Raw genomic sequence first — 22,726 nt, 5'->3', positions numbered from 1 at the left:
TGTGAAAACCTATCTAGATTTGACAGGGTTGTAAGCCTCTGACTGTCACCATTTGCACAGGATCAGTACAGCTTGTTGCTAAAATCTCCAAACTTTTAAGCAGCCCTTAGCATGTCCAGCTTCCTACATACTGACTACACTGAGCATGCACAGATCCTCTTAATTAGTAGGCACATAACTAGAGCCCTAGAGGAAGTGGGGAGTAGTGAATGCTGCTGCCTTAATAGCCACTTTGGCCTATGGAAAGGTGAACTGGATTAGGAGCCAAGATGAGACCATGAATTATAAATGTACCTCTCTTGATAATTAGTATTAATAATTCTGTGAACTTCACAGCCCTTATTATTGAGCACCGTCTCCTACCTTGACCTTTGGAGGCAGTCCACAATCATTCACCCATTTTAGAAATTAGACAACTGAGAGATTACAAAAGGTCACTTCTGGCAGAGCTGACAATAGGAACTGGGTCTGCAATATGGCAGACCAAAGACTCAACCATTTAGTCATACTGCCTCTCAGAATGAATACGTCAAATGTATGTGCTTGGCCGTACTGACTCACCATTATACAATACTCCCCTCCAGAGTGAGGAATAAAACCCAGGATTCCTAACACTTCTTTGCTATCTAGCAAATCTAGATAATAAGATTCTGGGATTGTCACTCTGTGTGTGACTCTGAAGCCTATTATGTCTGTTGAACCAGCATACACAATAATCCTCAACACACAAAACTCCTCAATGTAGCACTCACCCCTCCAAATCTCACTCACCCATACAAATCTACACAGAATCCTCCAGCACAATCCCCTCTAGACACAAATCAACACAATCAATCACACAACACAAGCAGCAAACACAACAATCCAAGGACATATACCACCTGACTACAGCCCTTTCCTCCCCCGCATTTACCACCCACACAAATCTTCCTGCACAATACAACTACTGACACATATCAACACAAACACCCACACAACAAACCCAAACACATATAACCCCTCACCACAGTGCATAGCTCTCATTTTACACAAACATATCAACAAAAGTTTAACAGTACAACACATAGACTCACTCACCTTCTTTCATACTTCCCATAAAACAATATACTTGAGTACCAAAACCATTTTGACTACTTGTACTTCGGTGCAACAGGCTTTCTCCCCCTTCAGTGCATAGTTTGCATATATTATAGCAGCCAACTAATGCTATCAGTTACTCTTTTATCTCATGTGATAAAGGCCTGAACTGTAGCTCTAAAGAACCTGGGTTCCAACCTTACAGGTGAGAGGTACCAGCATAATTCCACATAAAGGAATTTCTCATGGCTTTTTTGTGTTTGGTTTTTTTAAACCTAGGAAATTAAATACAAAATAGTAGGTTAAAAAAGCATTATTAAGGTTGAAAGTCAAGCATTCAGAATTTTAGAAATTCCAGAATAAAGGCTGACCATTCACCCTTAATTTGCCCTTCATGCATTTGCATTATGATACAGTTTTTTATTACAGGATCTCATATTATTTGTTCTCCAAGATCCCGGTCTCATTCAGCATACAGGATGAGACAGAGGTTTGCAACAAGAGAAAGCATGTCATCTTGCATTTAAGCCACGGAACTGAGTTTTATCTCTGGTTCTGACACAAACTTCCTATGATGTTGGGCAATATTATCATAATACATACACACAAAAGGTATGAGAAAGTTGCACAGGCAACTGTTATGTCATTTACTAACTTTAGAGTGCTTGGAATTGCAATATTAACATTCTTTTAACTTTTTGTGTGTATGTCATAATATAAAATGTTTCACACAGGCACACACACATTCTGAATTTTCGAAACCTCTAGACGCACATCCAAGTGCAGCCTTTGAGGCTGACACATCTCTTGGCAGTGGGAAATCCCACAGTCCAATTGTGTTGGCCCTGAAACTAGTGCAGTTTCTATCAAGTCTCCCCAATAGCATATTTCTAGAGTTCCGATGAAGCTCTGGACCCTCTCTGATTTACTGTTTTCCTCTTCAAGGATTACATGGCAGGATAAGCAAACAACAGATTCTGCCAAGGAATTTCTAGCACCCACACTTAACTCGTAGGCAGGGGTAGATATATACTGTGCTAAAAAGAACAGAACCTATGCGCTAAATCCCTCCCCTCCAAGAGCCCTTTGGGATTTGGACAGTGTATTTTCAGGGTCTTGAGACCCACTTCTCTTCCTTCTTCTCTTACCTGCTTCTGTTCTCTTCTCTCTAAAATGGTTGTTGAGAGAGTCCGTATTTTATAAAGTTGCTGTCCCCTTTCTCAAGTGACCAATCTGAGTTGCTTGCAGTCCCTCATTAGACAATCCACTGCTTGGTACAAGGCCACCTGGGAGAAAGGGTTTCTTTGGATGGTACTTAACTCATTGTCCATGGATGCTTCTATCTGAATAGGAGACCCTCCTGGTTAATGACCCGTAGTTGCTCTGCCCTGTTCACCCTCTGTCAATACCTCAAGATATCCCAGTCCAAGATGGAGGTAAAAAGGAAGGCACAGAACAATCATACAATCAAAATGGCACTCTTCAAAGTTGAATTTATAGTCTCATACAGATACAGACATATACTAAATCACCCTGGATGCTAAGGTCCCCTCATGGAGACAGAGTACAGCAGAAGCATATGGGAGGGTGATCAAGAGGAGCCCAGTTGCTTATAGAACTATCCTATCAGGGTGGAGTAGGGACATCAAGAGCCGTGGAGAGAGACAGTTTGCCACAGAGTGGGTACTTCCTTTTCCACAGATCTCAGTCATCCATTGAATTAGAAGGCCATTCTCCTTGTATCCTTTCCAAACTACTCTAATCCCAAGGAAGCAGCCTGACCTTTTGTTCCATATCCACACGTTTTACTTCAGGAAAGACAACTATCACCCTGATATATGTCAAAGAAATTCCTAGGTAATGAATGAATAAGAACCACTATAGGCTTTCACAGTTGCTTTATAGAAAGTTCTATTATTTAACAAAGTATTTTTATCTTTCAGAGACAGACCTTCTCATGTTTTTATTTATGACAAGGTTTTAATATACTTGTGATTTAATATATCTTCTCTTATGTGATTCATTAGCAATTTAACTCAACACATGGTCACACACACTGAGCAGATCAGAAGACAGAAATTAGAAGTATTGTTTGCCTAAGAAAATAATCTAGACGAATGAAGAAAGATGTACGAAAAGTGTTATACCACATCAAAGAGTGAAAACAATATTGGAGAGAGGCTATTTAAATATTATATAAATGTCTAGAATTGCTGTAAAAGCTGAACAGCAGATATGATGGAATGTTTTTATCCTAATCAGTTCAGTCTCCAATTATGTATTCTACACTCCTGCTAAAATGCCCATTTTCCGGAGGTTGGGTATTTCACTTGATTTTTTCTCTCCAATAAACTACAGATATTACTTTCCACTAGTTACTAACCAGAGTTTAGAAGTTTCAAGTACAGTTTAAATGCTTGCAAATTATTTAAAAAATTGTTTTAAAACATGACTTTTATAAACTATTGAATCTCAGTTTTCTATAACTGCCTATTCTGGATGATTTCTGTGTTCTTTTAATTAATTAATTGATGCTACTGAGCATCATGATTTCAGAAGAAGTTCTATTCAAGGACAAATTTTCAAGTAGCCTCAGGAAATTGGTGTACAAAATGTAAGAATAACATATATAAGCTACCCCTAAATCACAGGTGGGTTGCAAAGTATGAGACTGAAAGACAAGTGCTTCCCATTAGCTCAGAATTAATCCCACTTATACAGGGACAAATTAAAGCTAAGCAGAGCACAGATCCAGAAAAACACCACCAGTCACAGACTCTTTCTCCCAGTTTCACACAATGTTTCTTTCTTCTGTTGCTGAGATCATGGTCTTATTCGTCAAAGAATCAACCCACACAGTCTATCCCAGTTAAATGGTCAGTCAAAGCAAACAACTGTGCTGTCCCAATGCCTCCTGATCTGATTCTAGCTCTCAGACTCCAGATTCCCAAGGATTTTGTCTTAATGGATGCCTGCATTTATACAGTACCTTTTGTCATAAAGGATCTCTAAGAAACAGTTTGCTATCACCCCACCACTCACCACACACACACACACACACACATATATACCCTCACCCCACTCTCTGGCAAACACACACATGCTTAACTTTAAAAATAATCATATGCATAAATATTTTTAAGTTTGGGGTCTATATGTGCATACAAGAAGAACTGTAGCCAAATATGGGGTTAGAATTACTATAAATTGTCTAGATCTTTTTTAACATTCCATTGTTGGGACCTTTCCTTTACATGTCATCCAAAAGATGGCCCTTACATCCAATAACCCCTAACATGATACTGGGCAGGTAGACCAGTCAGTCTCAGAGAAAAACGTGGGACTTACATAAATGCTAGCATCACTTCCTACTGCACCCTGGCTTTCCTTGGAAGTCTCCCTGTAGGAGTGTGGCAGGAGCAGAGTGTCCTTGTGGACCTTCTGCGCAGCCTGTTGTCAACACAGGTCTCCCTGGGTGGGAAGAATTCTCTATTTCTATTGTCCAGTGCGGTGGGCTCTGCCCCAACAGCTAATTGTCCCTTCAGTATTATCTCCTTGTGGGTGTGGTTGAGGGGCTCTGCTGCAAAAATGTTCTACAACAGAGTTTCTCAAACTGGGATCCGCGGTACTCCAGGGGGTCCGCGAGCCCCGCTGATCAACTCCTCCCCTCTCTCCCTCAACTTCTCCCCCTCCCTCCCAGCACTTCCTGCACACCAGGGAACAGCTGTTCCGTGGCATGCAGGAGGTACTGGGAGGAGGGGGAGGAACAGGGACATGGTTCGCTTGGAGTAGGGGGCAGAATCACATCCAGGGCCACCAGCCTCACTGATCAACTCCTCCCTCTCCCTCCCAGTGCCTCCTGCATGCCGGGGAACAGGTGTTCAGCGGCATCCAGGAAGCACTGGGAGGAAGGGGGAGGAGCGGTGATGGGGCACACTCAGGGGAGGGGACAGAAAGAGGCAGGGAAGAGGAGGGGCAGGGGTTGGCCCTTGGGGAAAAGGGTGGAGTCTGGGTGAGGCCTGGGGCTGAGCGGGGGGTTGGGAGTCTGAAAATTTTAAATCAAAATAGAGGTCCTTAGGTTTCTAAAGTTTAAGAACTGCTGTTTTACAACAAAAAGCAAATGTAACTCAGTACTAGGCCACTCCCCTGTCTTCTGGGGGAGGGGAAGCATTCCTGGCCTTTCCTTTGGGCTTGATTCCCAGTCTCTGATTTGAGTATTGCTCATTCCTTGGGATCTAGCTATTCCTCCACTGTGGTTGCTCAGGCTAGCAGGCCTCTCTCCACAACTCTGCAAGCAAAGTTCCTTTCCTTTCAAAGTTCCTTCCTTTCCTAAACAGTTTGCAAGCAAAGTTCCTTTCAGGCAGAAAGGTAGAGCTCCTTCTGGACAGAATGGATCAGGTTCTCGCTTTTTATTTCCCTTCAAATAAAGGCTTGGCATTGACTGCAGGTATAGCAAGGCAGGGCTAGTAGAGAGCAAGGGCTCTCCTTAACCTCTTCTCTGCTGGTATAGGGCCTCTCTCCCTATCACTCTCCCATACAAGTATTGACTATGGCTCATCCTGTTTAGCTTAAGAGATCACAGCCCTAGCTAGTACTCATGTATAGTCACACAAGAGTATTGGACACTTATGGCTTGTCTACACAAACAACTAGACTGCGGTGAGCTGGGGTGTGAATCTATTCTGCACTTGTCTGCCACAATCTAGTGGTCATTGTGCACCCTGCTGCCATACACGAACAGTTTGTTAGAACGCTTTGATCTAGCCCTTTTGAAACAGGATTAGCTCAAAGTGTATTCATACATAAGAACATAAGGACATTATAGTGCCCTTCTGCTCTATCTTACCAGTTCACACCTGAGTATTAAAAAAGATTGTTTCTATACAGCTGTGGCCTATGCACAACTAAAGGAAGAGAAGAACTGGCAATCGGAAATATCATTTGGAATGAATGAAAGAGACAGGCTTCCAGGGACTCAAGACAGAAGAGAATGAAAGAAAATTGCATAACTTCACATAGTACACAATGGTAGAGTAAGGAGATTGTCTTTTTTTTTAAGCAATCATAATGATTTTGTTTTAGGGCATGGACCCACAATATATTTATTTAGCAAAATTAATATACTCAAGTATTGGGATAGCTCAGTGGTTTGAGCATTGGCCTGCTAAACCCAGGGTTGTGAGTTCAATCCTGGAGGGGGCCATTTAGGGATCTGGGGTAAAAATTGGGGATTGATCCTGCTTTGAGCAGGGGGTTGGACTAGATGACCTCCTGAGGTCCCTTTCAACCCTGATATTCTATTATAAGTTTATAGCTATCCATCTCCCTCATGACCTGTGAGACTATTTATGTCTGAAACGTTCTCACTTTCCAAAAACAACCTTTAACATGTTCTCTTGCTGCTATATCAAAGTTGTCGGGGAACTGGCTTTTACCAAGAACATGCATGCAGCGTGAGGGATCAGCATTTTTATCAGAATGGCAGAATGGTAGCCTGATTCTGTTTCTTTTTTTTTTTTTTTACGAGGCTAGGTGGTTAGCCATGTTATCAATCCTCCCCACTTTATCCAGGCTCGGGACCAACAGCCACATCAAAATGCAGAAGCAGCAGCAAATAAGAGAGGACTGGAAGAAACTAGTTTCCGCCCTGAGTGCCAACACTAGCCCAAGACAGATATAAGAATAATAATAAAAACGACTATATTTTATATATGCAGTGTAGTTGTTGCCACGTTGGTCCCAGGATATTAGAGAGAGAAGGTGTTTGAGGTAATATCTTCTGTTGGTGAGAGAGCTTCTCTGTTGGTAAAATACATTACCTCACCAACCTTGTCTCTCATATTTTATATAGACATGCACACACATGTACACATACAGAGTCAGAAGTATGTATAAAAAGAATGTAAGCAGAATAAACTAGAAAGATAATTAATTACATGTCTGAAAGCAGCTAATGAGACTAATCCAAGTACACAGCGTGCTAATGAAAGTTAGCAGCTAGGAGAAAATGCATCGGGGTTGCCAGAATGAAACAGAAAATACATTCCATCTAGAGCTTATGGCATTGTTGTATGTTTACATTTGCTGAGGCAGCACTGAGGCAAAGCTTCAGCAGCACTGTCTGCAATAACTGTAGTCAAAATTTTAATTGCACTCTTGCTATTTGGCTACATTATCAACCATAAAAGCCCTATTATTTTTTTCGCACTGAATAATTTAGTTTTCAGAGTAAGTACAGATGATAACTGTATGCACACGTGTAGTCCTCGCCATTTAAAAGTAAACATTTACCACCAATTACCACACAATGCAATCTGAAATATCACCGTCTCTTCTAAGGTTAGGAAAATACTGAGCAATATCATACACTGAAGTGTGGTATCTAATACTGTAGTAAATGTTGATTTTTAAAAATAAGACCAGTTTTATACATTCTAGAAGTAAACAGACCTAATTGTCTCTCTTCATTATGTTTTTTTTCTTAAATGAAGGCCTGGAAGTTCAGTTTAAATGATGAGAGTATAGACTTCCAAATTTAGTATTCAAATAAAAAGACAAAGTTTGGTTTATATTCACTTACAATGTTGCAAGTTAACATCTTAAACATTGGAGTTTATTATACATGCTTTATTGCACTGCAGCTCAATGGCGGCTTGATCATAATTTTCATATTGGCTTGATGATCCTTTACAGCTGCAACTTTTGTCTTGACTTGCTGTAATCTCTCACTAGTTTTTTGAGAAACAATGGAACCCAGAATCACATTTTCTGCTAAGTTTTCTTTTTGTAACATCAATTTCCTGGAGAAAAATAAAGGAAGAGACTTCAGTCTTATTCATACAACTTGCAGCCATGGTTTACCAGTCACAGATCAGCCGAGCAAATTTCCTGATAAAAGTCTTGTCTCTAAAAGTTAGACTCTTTCATACATATATGCTCTTGGCTTCTTCTTTATATTTTACAACTGTGTCTAGCTTCTTTTTTCTCCAATTAAGCTAGATTAATTAAATTCATTTTAATGAAAATTTCTGATAGATTTGGAATTTGACGTACTATTCCAGTGGTTCTCAAACTGGGGGTCGGGACCCCTCTGGGGGTTGTAAGGTTATTACATGGGGGGTCACGAGCTGTCAGCCTCCACCCCAAACCCCGCTTGCCTCCAGCATTTATAATAGTGTTAAATATATTAAAATGTGTTTTTAATTTATAACGGGGGGGGAGGGTCACACTCAAAGGCTTGCTATGTGAAAGGGGTCACCAGTACAAAAGTTTGAGAACTACTGTACGACACCCATGCTCCTCTTCTTTCGCCTCCTTTCCCATAGTAATTAATGTATATAGAATTTAGACAGGCCGTAGGAATAATTTTTGCTTCTGTAGGCTGAAGTTTGTCTACAGTGCAGAGGACTATCACAAGGCCCACTGCACCAGGGGTTCTCAACCAGGAGTATGTACACTCTAGAGGATCTTCCAGGAAGTACATCAATTCACCTAGATACTTGCCTTGTTTTACAACAGGCTATATAAAAAGCACTAGCAAAGTTAGTACAAACTAAGATTTCACACAGATAATGACTTGTTTATACTGTTCTATATACTATATCGGGGTTCTCAAACTGGGTCACAGTCCCAAAGTGGGTCGCAAGTTCGTTTTTATGGGGTCTCCAGGGCCGGAGTTAGATGTGCTGGGGCCCAGGGCAGAAAGCTGAAGCCTGAGCTCTGCCACCTGGGCTGAAGCCAAAGCCCGAGCAACTTAGCTTTGCAGGGCTCCCTGTGGCATGGGGCCCTGGGGAATTGCCCTGCCGGCCACCCCCTAATTCTGGCCCAGAGAGTAGGAATAGACTCAGTGTGGAGAAAAACTTAATGGTTGCTGTCACTTCACTGCCTCCCAGTATGGCAGGGCTCACAAGTGAAAAACAGGCTCAAGTATATTTATTATATGGTAGAAATGAGAAAATAAGCAACTTTTTAGTAATAGTGTTCTGTGACACTTTTGTATTTTTATGTCTGATTTTGTAAGCAAGTAGTCTTTAAGTGAGCTGAAAGGGGTACAGTAGGTTGAGAACCACTGCTCTGCACGACTTAAATTCTGCACAGGAGCAAAGACACCACAGAGGGGGCTGTGCACAGGGCTGAGAGCCATGGACAGGGTCTCTGTACCAATTCCACAGGCTAATACAGAATGCTATGACATTGGTAGGCCAGGAATGGTGCCACAGGATTCACACTTACAAACAGTCCCAGCACTGAACACCATGAGCACAAAGTGGCTGCGACTAACTCTTCCAGGCCATAGGAACAGTAACCACAAAGACTGCAATAGCATCACTCACAGCTGCAAATTATGAATTTTACCTTCTTAAACCTTACTGCACTCCACTTGCACAGAGCACCTTTATTTGGATTCCATGCCAGTGGAGGGATTCTGCTATCAGTGAAGTTAAAAAGACACTCAAAAAGAGTAGGTATTGTCCTGTTTATGAGGAATCCTCATGGTCAAACTATCAAAACTTGCACTTATTTAGAATGTTGCATTATGCTCTAGTTTTTAAACGTGATTAAGCAGTATAGCTGTGGTTAAAAGTCTCCAACTATCTCTATTATCAACCCAATTTATGTGGTTTATAATTTGACCATTGTACATTTCATCCAACTGAACATCAGTGGACAACTTAGCTTCCAAAAGAGGCCAGTATAGTTTTAAGGAAATGTATAAAATAAATCAATTAAGCCTCTAGGTATGGTGCATAAAGTAGGGTTCCCCAGTCCACACACAATGTAGATCTTTTTTTTTCACCTCTGTACAGAAAAAACATTCCACCCAAAACAAACAAAAACCCCAAATCCAATCTAAAAAACAACATAATTACTTTTCTTTGAAGAAGTGCACACATGCTGGCATTAATTTAGGGCCCAATCCTGAAATCCTTACTTAGGCAAAATTCCTAATGGGAGTTTTGCCTATACAAATCTTGAACAGAGAATTTATAACAAGGGCATAAAGGGGAAAGCATGCTCAATCGTCCTTCAATTCCTTCACCAATACAGAATCCAGATGGCATAGGGCTACCCAGTAGCAAGGAAAGAGTCGTGGAATCTTCGGACTGATTCCAAGAGTCTGAAGAGTCTGGAATGTGGACAACATTTCTTGAAGAACCACAGTTACTTTATGAGGCCACATCCAAAAGCCTGAGACATACTCTTCCAGATGTTTCTGGATAAGCATATAAGCTGCTGATGAAACCGATGAAGTGGGTTTTAGCCCACAAAAGCTTATGCCCAAATAAATTTGTTAGTCTCTAAGGTGCCAAAAGTACTCCTCATTTTTCTACCGTGGTCTTGAATCTTTCCTGTGGTAGATAAGCCCTTGCTGGTGTGGAATTTAGCACTGCCCCATGAACTGTTCTCTGCGTTGGCAACAGTGTGGTCCTGAGACTCAGAGTAGTGGAAAGATGTGGAATTAGGTGACCTGAATAGTTCACCTGCCGTGGTGATTTTCCTCAAATGAGTTAATCGTTAATGTACAGATATACCTGGATCCCTTGTCTCCTTCTGTGAGCCACCACAACTGCCAATCACTTGGTGAACACCTTTGGTGCTGATGAAAGACAAAGAGCAAAACTCTCTACTGATAGATGCTCCCACTTGGAATCTCAGGTATTTTGTGTGTGTCAGTTGAACTGATATGTAAAGTAAGTGTCTTGTAAAATAGTGAGCCAGGAAGCAGGGATAGGGATTTGGGAATTTAATAATTGGATTATAGAGGCCAACCTTATCATCCTGCATTTGAAATGACAGATGAAACTGTTGCAGGGTGGATTGATTTAAATCAGTGATTTAAATAATCAATTTTAATCATGGCTTAAATCAGCAAGCAGGAAACCTTGATATAAATAATCAATTTTAATCTTGTTTTGCATTTGTACTTTTTAGTTATTTCCTAAAGAAAGGTTGATTCTCACTGGTTGGTAACCTTTAAAACATGTTGATTTGCAATTCAAAATAGCATTTATACTATATTTGGTGCTTCTTTTTGTTAAAGCATACATTATATCTATCTATACTATTTATTTAAGCAATAAGATGACAATTTACATTTATTCACTTTCTTAATTTTTACATTTCTAATATGTTAGAAAATGGTCAGTGATGCATTTGTCATTTGCTAATGAGCATTAATTTTTCTTGTGATTTGTGTCAAGCTCTATTTTGATGGAAATTAGAATTTAGTTAAAAATGAACCAAAACAGAATTTTAAAATGGTATTTTTATTATTTAGGTAGCTGGGGCCAGAGAGGTAGATACCAAGGTATGTGCTCTCTCCAAGATTTAGCACTAGTTAGGGGTAAAAGGCTGGGGCCAGAGAGGTAGATACCAAGGTATGTGCTCTCTCCAAGATTTCATAGGTCTGTGACTATTTATTATTATTTAACTATGCTGGATACATAAGAAAAAAAGTTTAACAAAAAGGTTATCAAAACAAAATTATTTTTTTTAAACAAAGGAAGTATTATCTGTAGTTAGTGACCTGAACTCATTGTTTCCAGGTACCATATCCTTCAAGAGTTTAAAATGAGTAGATCTCATCCTCTCACGCTTTGGGTTTTTAATTCAGAGATTGGAAAAGAAAAACAAGCATTCCTGCTTTCTCAATTCCCAGTTGGTTTCTTAACTCTGCATGTACTAGTCATTGAACTGAGCTAACTAAATAAACTCAAATAAAGAAAATATTCTCTCTGTACCTGTAGTAGAGGCCTCTGATGTCAAAAGGTGGTTTTGCACTTTAACAAACTCTGGTTTTAGGTGCTTACCTATTGACCTCCACTAGTTTGGAGGTTTGACTTTCTTTAAAATTTGACAACAAACATGGACTGCTTGATATGATTTTTAAATTAACTTAAATAATTGTAATCAATTATAATATGTTTAGTCTTTGACATAGGTTGTCATAATTTCAGTTAATTTTCAATAAGTTTATTTTATTTTTAAAACTACGTATTTTCAATAAAAAATCAAATTTAAATAAAAAAACCCAAACCATTGATTTTTTTCTACTTTGACTTGTTGAGAAATCTCAAATCGAGGACTAGATTCCAGATCTCTTTCTTCTTCCAAGTTAGAAAATAAGGAAAGTAAAGCCCCATCCCTCTGAACTCCAGGGGCACATCTTCCACTACTCCAAGATTTAGAAGAGAGTCCACTACTTGTCTTAACATCTCATGAGAGGGATCCTTAAAGAGGGAGAAGGAAGGGGTTGGACTAGGAAGGGACGGGGATTGAATGGAATACCCTACACTGACAATCTCTAAAATGGTGTGGTTTGAGGTAATTCCATTCCAGGCCTCTCAACAATAAAACAGCGGTTGCCTAAGAAGGGTGGATGTGGTGGGAAAAACTATATAATGTTCAAAGGTTATTTATGGCTTTGATGCCATAAAATTTGCTATTATGAAATGAACACAGTGTGCAGTAGAGGAGGAAAAGGTAGAAGGCCTTCTGCATTGCCCTTCTTCCTTGGCAGCTCAGATCCTAATCCAGTGAGGAAGAGGAGATATTTGTTGGGATCAAGAACTTTTCCTCAGCAGGTGTTCTTCATCACTTTCCTGTTCTTCATGTGGTATAGTGAGAGCTGTGGCAGCTTCTCCTCTTGAGCAACTCTACGAAGTTTCATAAAAGAAGGAAATTTAGCACTAGTTAGGTGTAAAAGGCTGGGGCCAGAGAGGTAGATACCAAGGTATGTGCTCTCTCCAAGATTTCATAGGTCTGTGACTATAGTGACGGCTCTTAGATTCCCTGTCAGATCAGTAGGGGTCATACAAATGGGAACAAGATGAGCAGGTGGAGGATACCTCCTTACTATACTCAGAAGGGTAGAAAGAAAATGAGTACTCCTCCTCTAATGGCGGCTTTACCCTATTCAGAATTCTAGGGTGAGCTTAAGTTTCCCCACCCTTCCACCACTGGAGCGGAAGAGTTCACTAATACCATAACATTACTGGTAGTTGATACGTAAGTGCAGGGCAGTCCCACAACTGAGGACAATTGTGGTGAATCAGGTTTCACTGTCACTGCAACATCACTGAGTATCAAAAACAACATTGATGCTAAGAAATCAGTGGTGGGAGAATCTGTACCATAGCTTTCAGCACTGGTCATGGGTGCCAGGGTCATCAGCACCTTGTGCACAAATGTCGGCACCAAGAGGTCAGTCCAGACTACTGCCTGAGATGGTACTGTATGTGGACCAAATTTAGGCCATGAACTACCTCTTTGGCTAAGTAATAAAATGACACCACCAGATCTACTTCTGATGTGTAATCACATCACATCTGCTAACTTTAGAGACAAAAATAAGCATTTACTGATTCACAGATTTGACAGCCAGAAAGGACTATTTTGATCATCTAATCTGATCTCCTGCACCACACAACAAATTTTCTTCCAGTAACTTCTGTATCAAGACCATAATTTCTGTCTGATCTAGAACACAGACATCCAATCTTGATTTAAAGACTTCATGTGATGGAGAATCCACTACATCCCTAAGTAAGTTGTTCCAATGGCAAATTAATCTAATTGTTAAAAAGCTGTATCTTATTTTTAGTCTGACTTTGTCTAGCATCAGACACTAGATCTAGTTATAACTTTGTCTGCTAGATTAAAGAGCCTGATCAGAAATCTTCCCCACATATAGGTACTTACAAATCGCGATCAAGTTACCTAAATCTTCTCTTGGAGAAACTAAATAGATTGTGCTTCTTGAGCCTCTCACTGTTTGGCAGGTTTTTCAAACCTTGAATCATCCTTGTCGTTTATTTCTGAACCCTTTCCACCACATCACACTGGGAGCTCATGATCAGTTCATGATCCAGGGGAAGAAAGCAGAAGGAGACTCCGCTGGTTGGAAGGCATGAGATGCGCTGTCCTAAGGTTGGGGGTTCCATGACCACCACTCCCAAAAGAAGGAGGTGGGTGGTGGTGGTTGGGGACTCTCTCCTCAGGGGGACTGAGTCACCTATCTGCCGCCCTGACCGGGAAAACAGAGAAGTCTGCTGCTTGCCAGGGGCTAAGATTCGCTATGTGACGGAGAGACTGCCGAGACTCATCAAGCCCTCGGATCGCTACCCCTTCCTAATTCTCCATGTGGGCACCAATGATACTGCCAGGAATGACCTTGAGCGGATCACTGCGGACTACGTGGCTCTGGGAAGAAGGATAAAGGAGTTTGAGGAGCAAGTGGTGTTCTCGTCCATCCTCCCCGTGGAAGGAAAAGGCCGGGGTAGGGACCGTCAAATCGTGGAAGTCAACGAATGGCTACGCAGGTGGTGTCGGAGAGAAGGCTTTGGATTCTTTGACCATGGGATGGTGTTCCATGAAGAAGGAGTGCTGGGCAGAGACAGGCTCCACCTAAAATAGAGAGGGAAGAGCATCTTTGCGAGCAGGCTGGCTAACCATCTTTGCGAGGAGGGCTTTAAACTAGGTTCACTGGGGGAAGGAGACCAAAGCCCTGAGGTAAGTGGGCAAGCAGAATACCCGGAGGAAGCACAGGCAGGAACGTCTGTGAGGGGAGGGCTCCTAACTCATACTGAGAATGAGGGGCGATCAGCAGGTTATCTTAAGTGCCTATATACAAATACACAAAGCCTTGGAAACAGGCAGGGAGAACTGGAGGTCCTGGTGAAGGCAAGGAATTATGACGTGATTGGAATAACAGAGACTTGCTGGGATAACTCACATGACTAGAGTACTGTCATGGATGGTTATAAACTGTTCAGGAAGGACAGGCAGGGCAGAAAAGGTGGGGGAGTAGCACTGTATGTAAGGGAGCAGTATGACTGCTCAGAGCTCTGGTATGAAACTGCAGAAAAACCTGAGTGTCTCTGGATTAAGTTTAGAAGTGTGAGCAACAAGAGTGATGTAGTGGTGGGAGTCTGCTATAGACCACCGGACCAGGGGGATGAGGTGGATGAGGCTTTCTTCCGGCAACTCGCAGAAGGTACTAGATCGCACACCCAGGTTCTCATGGGCGACTTTAATCATCCTGATATCTGCTGGGAGAGCACTACAGCGGTGCACAGACAATCCAGGAAGTTTTTGGAAAATGTAGGGGACAATTTCCTGGTGCAAGTTCTGGAGGAGCCAACTAGGGGGAGAGCTTTTCTTGACCTGCTGCTCACAAACCGGGAAGAATTAGTAGGGGAAGCAAAAGTGGATGGGAATCTGGGAGGCAGTGATCATGAGTTGGTCAAGTTCAGGATCCTGACATAGGGAAGAAAGGGAAGCAGCAGAATACGGACCCTGGACTTCAGGAAAGCAGACTTCGACTCCCTCAGGGAACTGATGGGTAGGATCCCCTGGGGGAATAACATGAGGGGGAAAGGAGTCCAGGAGAGCTGGCTGTATTTCAAAGAAACCCTATTGAGGTTACAGGGACAAACCATCCCGATGTGTTGAAAGAATAGTAAATATGGCAGGCGACCAGCTTGGCTTAACAGTGAAATCCTTGCGGATCTTAAACATAAAAAAGAAGCTTACAAGATGTGGAAGATTAGACAAATGACCAGGGAAGAGTATAAAAATATTGCTCGGGCATGTAGGAATGAAATCAGGAGGGCCAAATCACACCTGGAGCTGCAGCTAGCAAGAGATGTTAAGAGTAACAAGAAGGGTTTCTTCAGGTATGTTGGCAACAAGAAGAAAGCCAAGGAAAGTGTGAGCACCTTACTGAATGAGGGAGGCAACCTAGTGACAGAGGATGTGGAAAAAGCTAATGTACTCAATGCTTTCTTTGCCTCTGTCTTCACGAACAAGGTCAGCTCCCAGACTGCTGTGCTGGGCAACACAGCATGGGGAGTAGGTGGCCAGCCCTCTGTGGAGAAAGAAGTGGTAAGGGACTATTTAGAAAATCTGGACGTGCACAAGTCCATGGGGCCGGATGCGTTGCATCCGAGAGTGCTAAAGGAGTTGACGGCTGTGATTGCAGAGCCATTGGCCATTATCTTTGAAAACTCATGGCGATCGGGGGAAGTCCCGGACGACTGGAAAATGGCTAATGTAGTGCCAATCTTTAAAAAAGGGAAGAAGGAGGATCCTGGGAACTACAGGCCAGTCAGCCTCACCTCAGTCCCCAGAAAAATCATGGAGCATGTCCTCAAGGAATCAATCCTGAAGCACTTACACGAGAGGAAAGTCATCAGGAACAGTCAGCATGGATTCACCAAGGGAAGGTCATGCCTGACTAATCTAATCGCCTTCTATGATGAGATTACTGGTTCTGTGGATGAAGGGAAAGCAGTGGATGTATTGTTTCTTGACTTTAGCAAAGCTTTTGACACGGTCTCCCACAGTATTCTTGTCAGCAAGTTAAAGAAGTATGGGCTGGATGAATACACTACAAGGTGGGTAGAAAGTTGGCTAGATTGTTGGGATCAACGGCTAGTGATCAATGGCTCCATGTCTAGATGGCAGCTGGTATCAAGTGGAGTGCCCCAAGGGTCAGTCCTGGGGCCGGTTTTGTAAATCATCATAAATGATCTGGAGGATGGTGTGGATTGCACTCTCAGCAAATTTGCAGATGATACTAAACTAGGAGGAGTGGTAGATACGGTGGCAGGTAGGGATAGGATACAGAGGGCCCTCGACAAATTGGAGGATTGGGCCAAAAGAAATCTGATGAGGTTCAACAAGGATAAGTGCAGGGTCCTGCACTTAGGACGGAAGAATCCAAAGCACCGCTACAGACTAGGGACCGAATGGCTAGGCAGCAGTTCTGCGGAAAAGGACCTAGGGGTGACAGTGGATGAGAAGCTGGATATGAGTCAACAGTGTGCCCTTGTTGCCATGAAGGCCAATGGCATTTTGGGATGTATAAGTAGGGACATAGCCAGCAGATCGAGGGACGTGATCGTTCCCCTCTATTCGACATTGGTGAGGCCTCATCTGGAGTACTGTGTCCAGTTTTGGGCCCCACACTACAAGAAGGATGTGGAAAAACTGGAGAGAGTCCAGCGAAGGGCAACAAAAATGATTAGGGGTCTGGAACACATGACTTATGAGGAAAGGCTGAGGGAACTGGGATTGTTTAGTCTGCAGAAGAGAAGAATGAGGGGGGATTTGATAGCTGCTTTCAACTACCTGAGAGGTGGTTCCAAAGAAGATGGTTCTAGACTATTCTCAGTGGTAGAAGATGACAGGACAAGGAGCAATGGTCTCAAGTTGCAGTGGGGGAGGTTTAGGTTGGATATTAGGAAAAACTTTTTCACTAGGAGGGTGGTGAAACACTGGAATGCGTTACCTAGGGAGGTGGTAGAATCTCCTTCCTTAGAAGTTTTTAAGGTCAGGCTTGACAAAGCCCTGGCTGGGATGATTTAATTGGGGTTTGGTCCTGCTTTGAGCAGGGGGTTGGACTAGATGACCTCCTGAGGTCCCTTCCAACCCTGATAGTCTATGATTCTAGTTGGGTATCCATCACGACCTTGAAGTCATTTTCAGAGTCACTGTTTTCCAGAATCCAGTCCTCCATCGTGTAAGTGTGACCTATACCTCTTTGTTCTTAGGTGTACACAGTGGTTATATTAAAATGCACGTTGTTCAAGTGAGCTCATTTTACCAAGCAGTCCAGATTGTTCTGTAGAATAGATCTGGTCTATTCATTCCATTATTGCTTTTTATTCCCCTTAGCATGGCAAAGCCAATAACTAAGAGGGAGAGAGCTAGATTCTATTCCATCTTGTGCATGCATCATCAACACAATCATTTACTAAATTTCCAATCAGTTACACAAGTGTAAACCCATTGAAGACAATGGAATTGCTCAGCTGTCACTAATGGCATAATTTGAGACAATAAGGTTACACAGGTGCAACTGGGGGTTTAATACGGCTTGCAGAACTTTTGTTTGTGGGAAACATGGAAATTGGCTCACTCACTTCTCAGATTGGAGGTTGTGCTTGTAGTTAAAGAAAAATATTTTTACTGTAAATTAAGCATATTTCATATGGATGTCATTGGAAGCTAACAAACATGGACCCTCACAAGTCATTTTTCAGAGCAGAGCTATGCTTTAATGTGAATAGGTGTCTTTAGGGATTTGGAAAAAATACTTTAAAATAGATAAAGTAATTGCCTGAAAAATAAGTTAGTATGTGTGCAGAATAGTTATATTGCACAATAGAATTTACTTTTGCCATACATTTACAAAATCCTAATTTTCATGGTTCAAGGCTCATCTATTCCAAATTGTATCAAGCTGAATTCTAAGGAATGCATTGACATTCTCGATTCAGTTTTTTTGCCCCAAAATTGTCTTGGGCAATAAACTGTTAAAGATTTATTTGCACCTTAGTAAAAATAACATGGCATTGTGCTACACACAAAGACACTGCATCGTGAGACAAAAAGGTTGCTGTTGTGTCTTATCTGAACAGGGCATGATTACACAAGCATACATTTTCTACTGTGCAAAGTCTCAAAGAAAAGAATGAGAAATCTTAACCACAATGGTGAAGTCTTGGACTAATGAATACTTTGATGCTTTTTGTTTGCTTTCTATAGACTTTTGACAGTATAATCCAGCACAGGTGATGCTGCATAGTAAGAATAATGTACTGTCTGCTTTATTTTTGTGGACAAAAAAAAACCCCAATGTTTTATTTTGTGGAATATTCCCTTAAAAAAATCATGTTAGTGTTGAAATGTGGTTATGGTCGCTGTCCTCACTTTATGTAAATGGACAAATCCTGCCCTGTCCTCCTTAGCCATGGAAGGTGGTGCACACAGGGAACTTTCACGCTGCTGCAGAGTTGGGTGAGCTGAGAAAGGTGGCTCTGAATTCCACTACTTTGTGGATCTGTTCGATTTTCCCTATGGGAGGCAAACAAAACACTATACAGGCCACTTCAGGCCTGAGGTCTCCCCACCTTCCCAAGTACCCAGTACATGTACCTAGCACTTGTGCTCAGATTCAGTGCAAGGGACACGATTGGCTAAGTGAGGTATTAAGTTTGTACTTGAAGTTCCCCTTGATTTTGTGGTTCCACTTCTAGAGGAACACTTTGTTTACAATACTGTAACTCTGATATTTGATCTGTTTTTGGAACTGAGCAAGGATGTGATTTATTTGTGTTTCTGTTTATTCTACAAAAAAGCATCCAAAACATTCTAGCATATGGATGTATTTCAATCTAGAAAAATGATCCACATCCAATCCAGCATTCATATTATAACACTGAATATTAAGAGAAACATACCTCTGCTCCTGAAAATTTTTAATCAGCTCCTTCCATTTTTCCATATCTTCTTTGTTTTCCTTAACAATGCTTTTTCTTTCCTTCAGGGTTTCCTCACTTTTCCTCAATCTGTCAAGTCTAAACAAACTCTGTGTCAAAGAAGCATGCTGAATGCTGAAGTCTTGAATTAATGAATACTCTGATGCTTTCTGGTTCTTGGTTTCTAAAAACTGAGCATGCCTTTGCCTTACTTTTTCAATAAATCCTGATCTTCTCAATTGATGTTGTTGTAAAGCTTCTTGAATTCTAATATCTTCTTCTTTGCATCTTTTCTGAACACCATTCTTTTTCTCCTCAAGAAAACCCTTAATACAGTAGTCAGTTTCACCTTTGGCAATTTGCATCTGCATAACCCCACGTATCTTTTTAGTTTGGATCTCACATCTCTTACTCTCTCTGTAGGCTTTATCAATAACATAAAATGGTCCAAGTCTTACAGATCCATACATTCTAGCAAAAATCCTCTTCTCTATACTTACTGGGTGATTCACAGCTTTAAGCTGTGGAGCAGGATGAACAAGAGAATGAAACGGGTGTACGGCATGCCAAATTTCTTCCTCTTTCTTTTGAAATATCATCAGCTTCTCCTTCACTGAATGAAAAGCAGCTTTACAAACTGAAAGCCTAAATTTAGTTTCTACCTGCTCCTCCATATTAGGTTTCTCCACGTCCAAGAAACCTATGATACAAAGAATGCAATATTTAATCTGTGATGCATATTTGATTATAAAAATTTACTATTTCTTATTTTTCAGACTCTTTATTAGATTTTAATATCTACGGATGATAAATGTCCTATTTAAGTCAATCTATCCTCTTGTGAGTTTGAATTAAATATTAGATTACTTTGAAATAAGACTTTAAATTATCTTGTCATATCAGCACAGTATTATCATCTGCCAAAATTTGTTTGTTCAACACACCTAATAATGATAAGCAAAGGCTCAGAGTTAAGTCTAATAGACTGCTTTTTATTGTGTCAAAATGGCTGGGCAAAAGTTTTTAAATATTTAATAATAATAGTAGTAAGTGCCAACTTAAAAATCAGCTACTATTCTTTTTGGAGCCTAATCAAACCCCTCAATGAATTCAGTCGGAATCTTTCAATTTACTTTAATAAGTTTTAGATCAGCACCCTGCTCTATTACTTGTCCAAAGAAAATTATGATATTTTTGAAAGTTTCACAAGTTCCTATACCTGCTACCTTTTTAAAGGCAGATTTTTTTAACCTACTGACATTAAAAAAAATCACAGCATAAAATAATGTAACAGTTGAATAATATTATTATAAATAATATCAATTTTCATTCTGATTTTTAAAAATATATCCCTTGCTCTACCTGTATTTCACGGTGTCTCTTAAAATTAAATATCAGTCATATTCAATTGGGTACTTCATCTTCTATATTCACATCCACAACAAATTATTCCTCCCTTTTATACACTGAGTATAATACATGTTCAAATATTGTCATTCGTTTTATTTATGTGAAAATGTTTACAAAACAGTAGGCCCATTACTCAATGAGGGGGGAAAGACAATAACAGAAAATGTGGAAATGGCAGAGGTGCTTAATCACTTCTTTGTTTCGGTTTCCACCAAGAAGGTTGCTGGTGATGGGACGTCTAACATAGTGAATGCCAGTGAAAATGAGATTGGATCAGAGTCTAAAATAGGGAAAGAACGAGTCAAAAATTATTTAGACAGGTTAGATATCTTCAAATCACCAGGGCCTGATGATATGCATCCTAGAATACTCAAGGAGCTGACTGAGAAGATATCTGAGCCATTAGCAATTATCTTTGAAAAGTCATGGAAGATGGGAGACATTCCAGAAGACTGGAAAATGGCAAATATACTGCCCATCTATAAAAAGTGAAATAAGGACAACCCAGGGAATTACAGACCAGTCAGCTTAACTACTGTACCCAGAAAGATAATGGAGCAAATAATTAAGATATCAATTTGCAAATAGCTAGAAGATAGTAAGCTGATAAATAACAGTCAGCATGGATTTGTCAAGAACAACTCATGTCAAACCAACCTGATAGCTTTCTTTGACAGGGTAACAAGCCTTGTGGATCGAGGGGGAAGGGGTAGATGTGGTATAACTTGACTTTAGTAAGGCTTTCAATACTGTCTCGCATGACCTTCTCATAAACAAACCAGGGAAATACAACCTAGATGGATCTACTATAAGGTGGGTGCATAACTGGTTGGAAAGTTGTTCGCAGAGAGCAGTTACCAGTGTTTCACAGTCATGCTGGAAGGGCATAACGAATGGGGTCCCGCAGCGATCAGTTCTGGGTCCAGTTCTGTTCAATATCTTCATCAATGATTTAGATCAGTGGTTCCCAAACTTGTTCCGCCGCTTGTGCAGGGAAAGCCCCTGGCGGGCCGGGCCAGTTGGTTTACCTGCCATGTCCGCAGGTTCGGCCAATTGTGGCTCCCAGTGGCCACGGTTCGCTGCTCCAGGCCAATGGGAGCTGCTGGAAGCGGCGTGGGCTGAGGAACATACTGGCCACCGCTTCCAGCAGCTACCATTGGCCTGGAGCAGCGAATCGCAGCCAGTGGGAGCCACAATCGGCTGAACCTGTGGACACGGCAAGTAAACAAACCATCCCGTCCCGTCAGGGGCTTTCCCTGCACAAGTGGCGGAACAAGTTTGGGATCCACTGATTTAGATAATGGCATAGAGAGTACACTTATAAAGTTTGCGGATGATACCAAGCTGGGAGGGATTGTCAGTGCTTTGAAGGATAGGATTATAATTCAAAATGATCTGGACAAACTAGAGAAATGGTCTGAAGTAAACAGGATGAAATTCGATAAGGACAAATGCAAAGTACTCCACTTAGGAAGGAAAAATCAGTTGCATACATACAAAATGGGAAACAACTGCCTAGGAAGGAGTACTGCGGAAAGGGTTCTGGGGGTCACAGTGGATCACAAGCTAAGTATGAGTCAACAGTGTAATGCTGTTGCAAAAAAAGCAAACATCATTCTGGGATGTATTAGCAGGAGTATTGTAAGCAAGACACGAGAAATACTTTTTCCGCTCTACTCAATGCTGATTAGGCCTCAACTGGAGAATTGTGTCCAGTTCTGGGTGCCACATTTCAGGAAAGATGTACACAAATTGGAGAAAGTCCAGAGAAGAACAACAAAAATGATTAAAGGTCTAGAAAACATGACCTATGAGGGAAGATTGAAAAAATTGGCTTTGTTTAGTCTGGAGAAGAGAAGACTGAGAGAGGACACAATAACAGTTTTCAAGCACATAAAAGATTGTTACAAAGAGGAGGGAGAAAAATTGTTCTTCTTAACCTCTGAGGATAGGATAAGAAGCAATGGGCTTAA

The 22,726-nt window shown here is 41.1% G+C and overlaps 1 protein-coding gene across 4 annotated transcripts in view; it reads right to left on the bottom strand.

Annotated features, from left to right (window-relative positions):
- LRRIQ3 (leucine rich repeats and IQ motif containing 3) overlaps window positions 1-22,726 on the bottom strand; it is a 100,555-nt gene that overhangs the window by 9,570 nt on the left and 68,259 nt on the right. For all 4 annotated transcript variants that reach the window (XM_073357335.1, XM_073357334.1, XM_073357336.1 and 1 more), the window contains 2 exons: window positions 19,326-20,043; window positions 7,658-7,877 (listed from right to left, as the gene is read on the bottom strand). In XM_073357335.1, coding sequence (XP_073213436.1) covers window positions 7,694-7,877; window positions 19,326-20,043 — 902 coding nt within the window. In that variant the 3' untranslated portion in view covers window positions 7,658-7,693. The remainder of the gene's footprint in view (window positions 1-7,657; window positions 7,878-19,325; window positions 20,044-22,726) is intronic.

Source organism: Lepidochelys kempii, chromosome 8 (assembly GCF_965140265.1).
Source record: "Lepidochelys kempii isolate rLepKem1 chromosome 8, rLepKem1.hap2, whole genome shotgun sequence".
Lineage (NCBI taxonomy): Eukaryota > Metazoa > Chordata > Testudines > Cheloniidae > Lepidochelys > Lepidochelys kempii.
The sequence above is the reverse complement of the archived record's forward strand: the minus strand, read 5'-3'. Positions and strand labels throughout refer to the sequence as shown.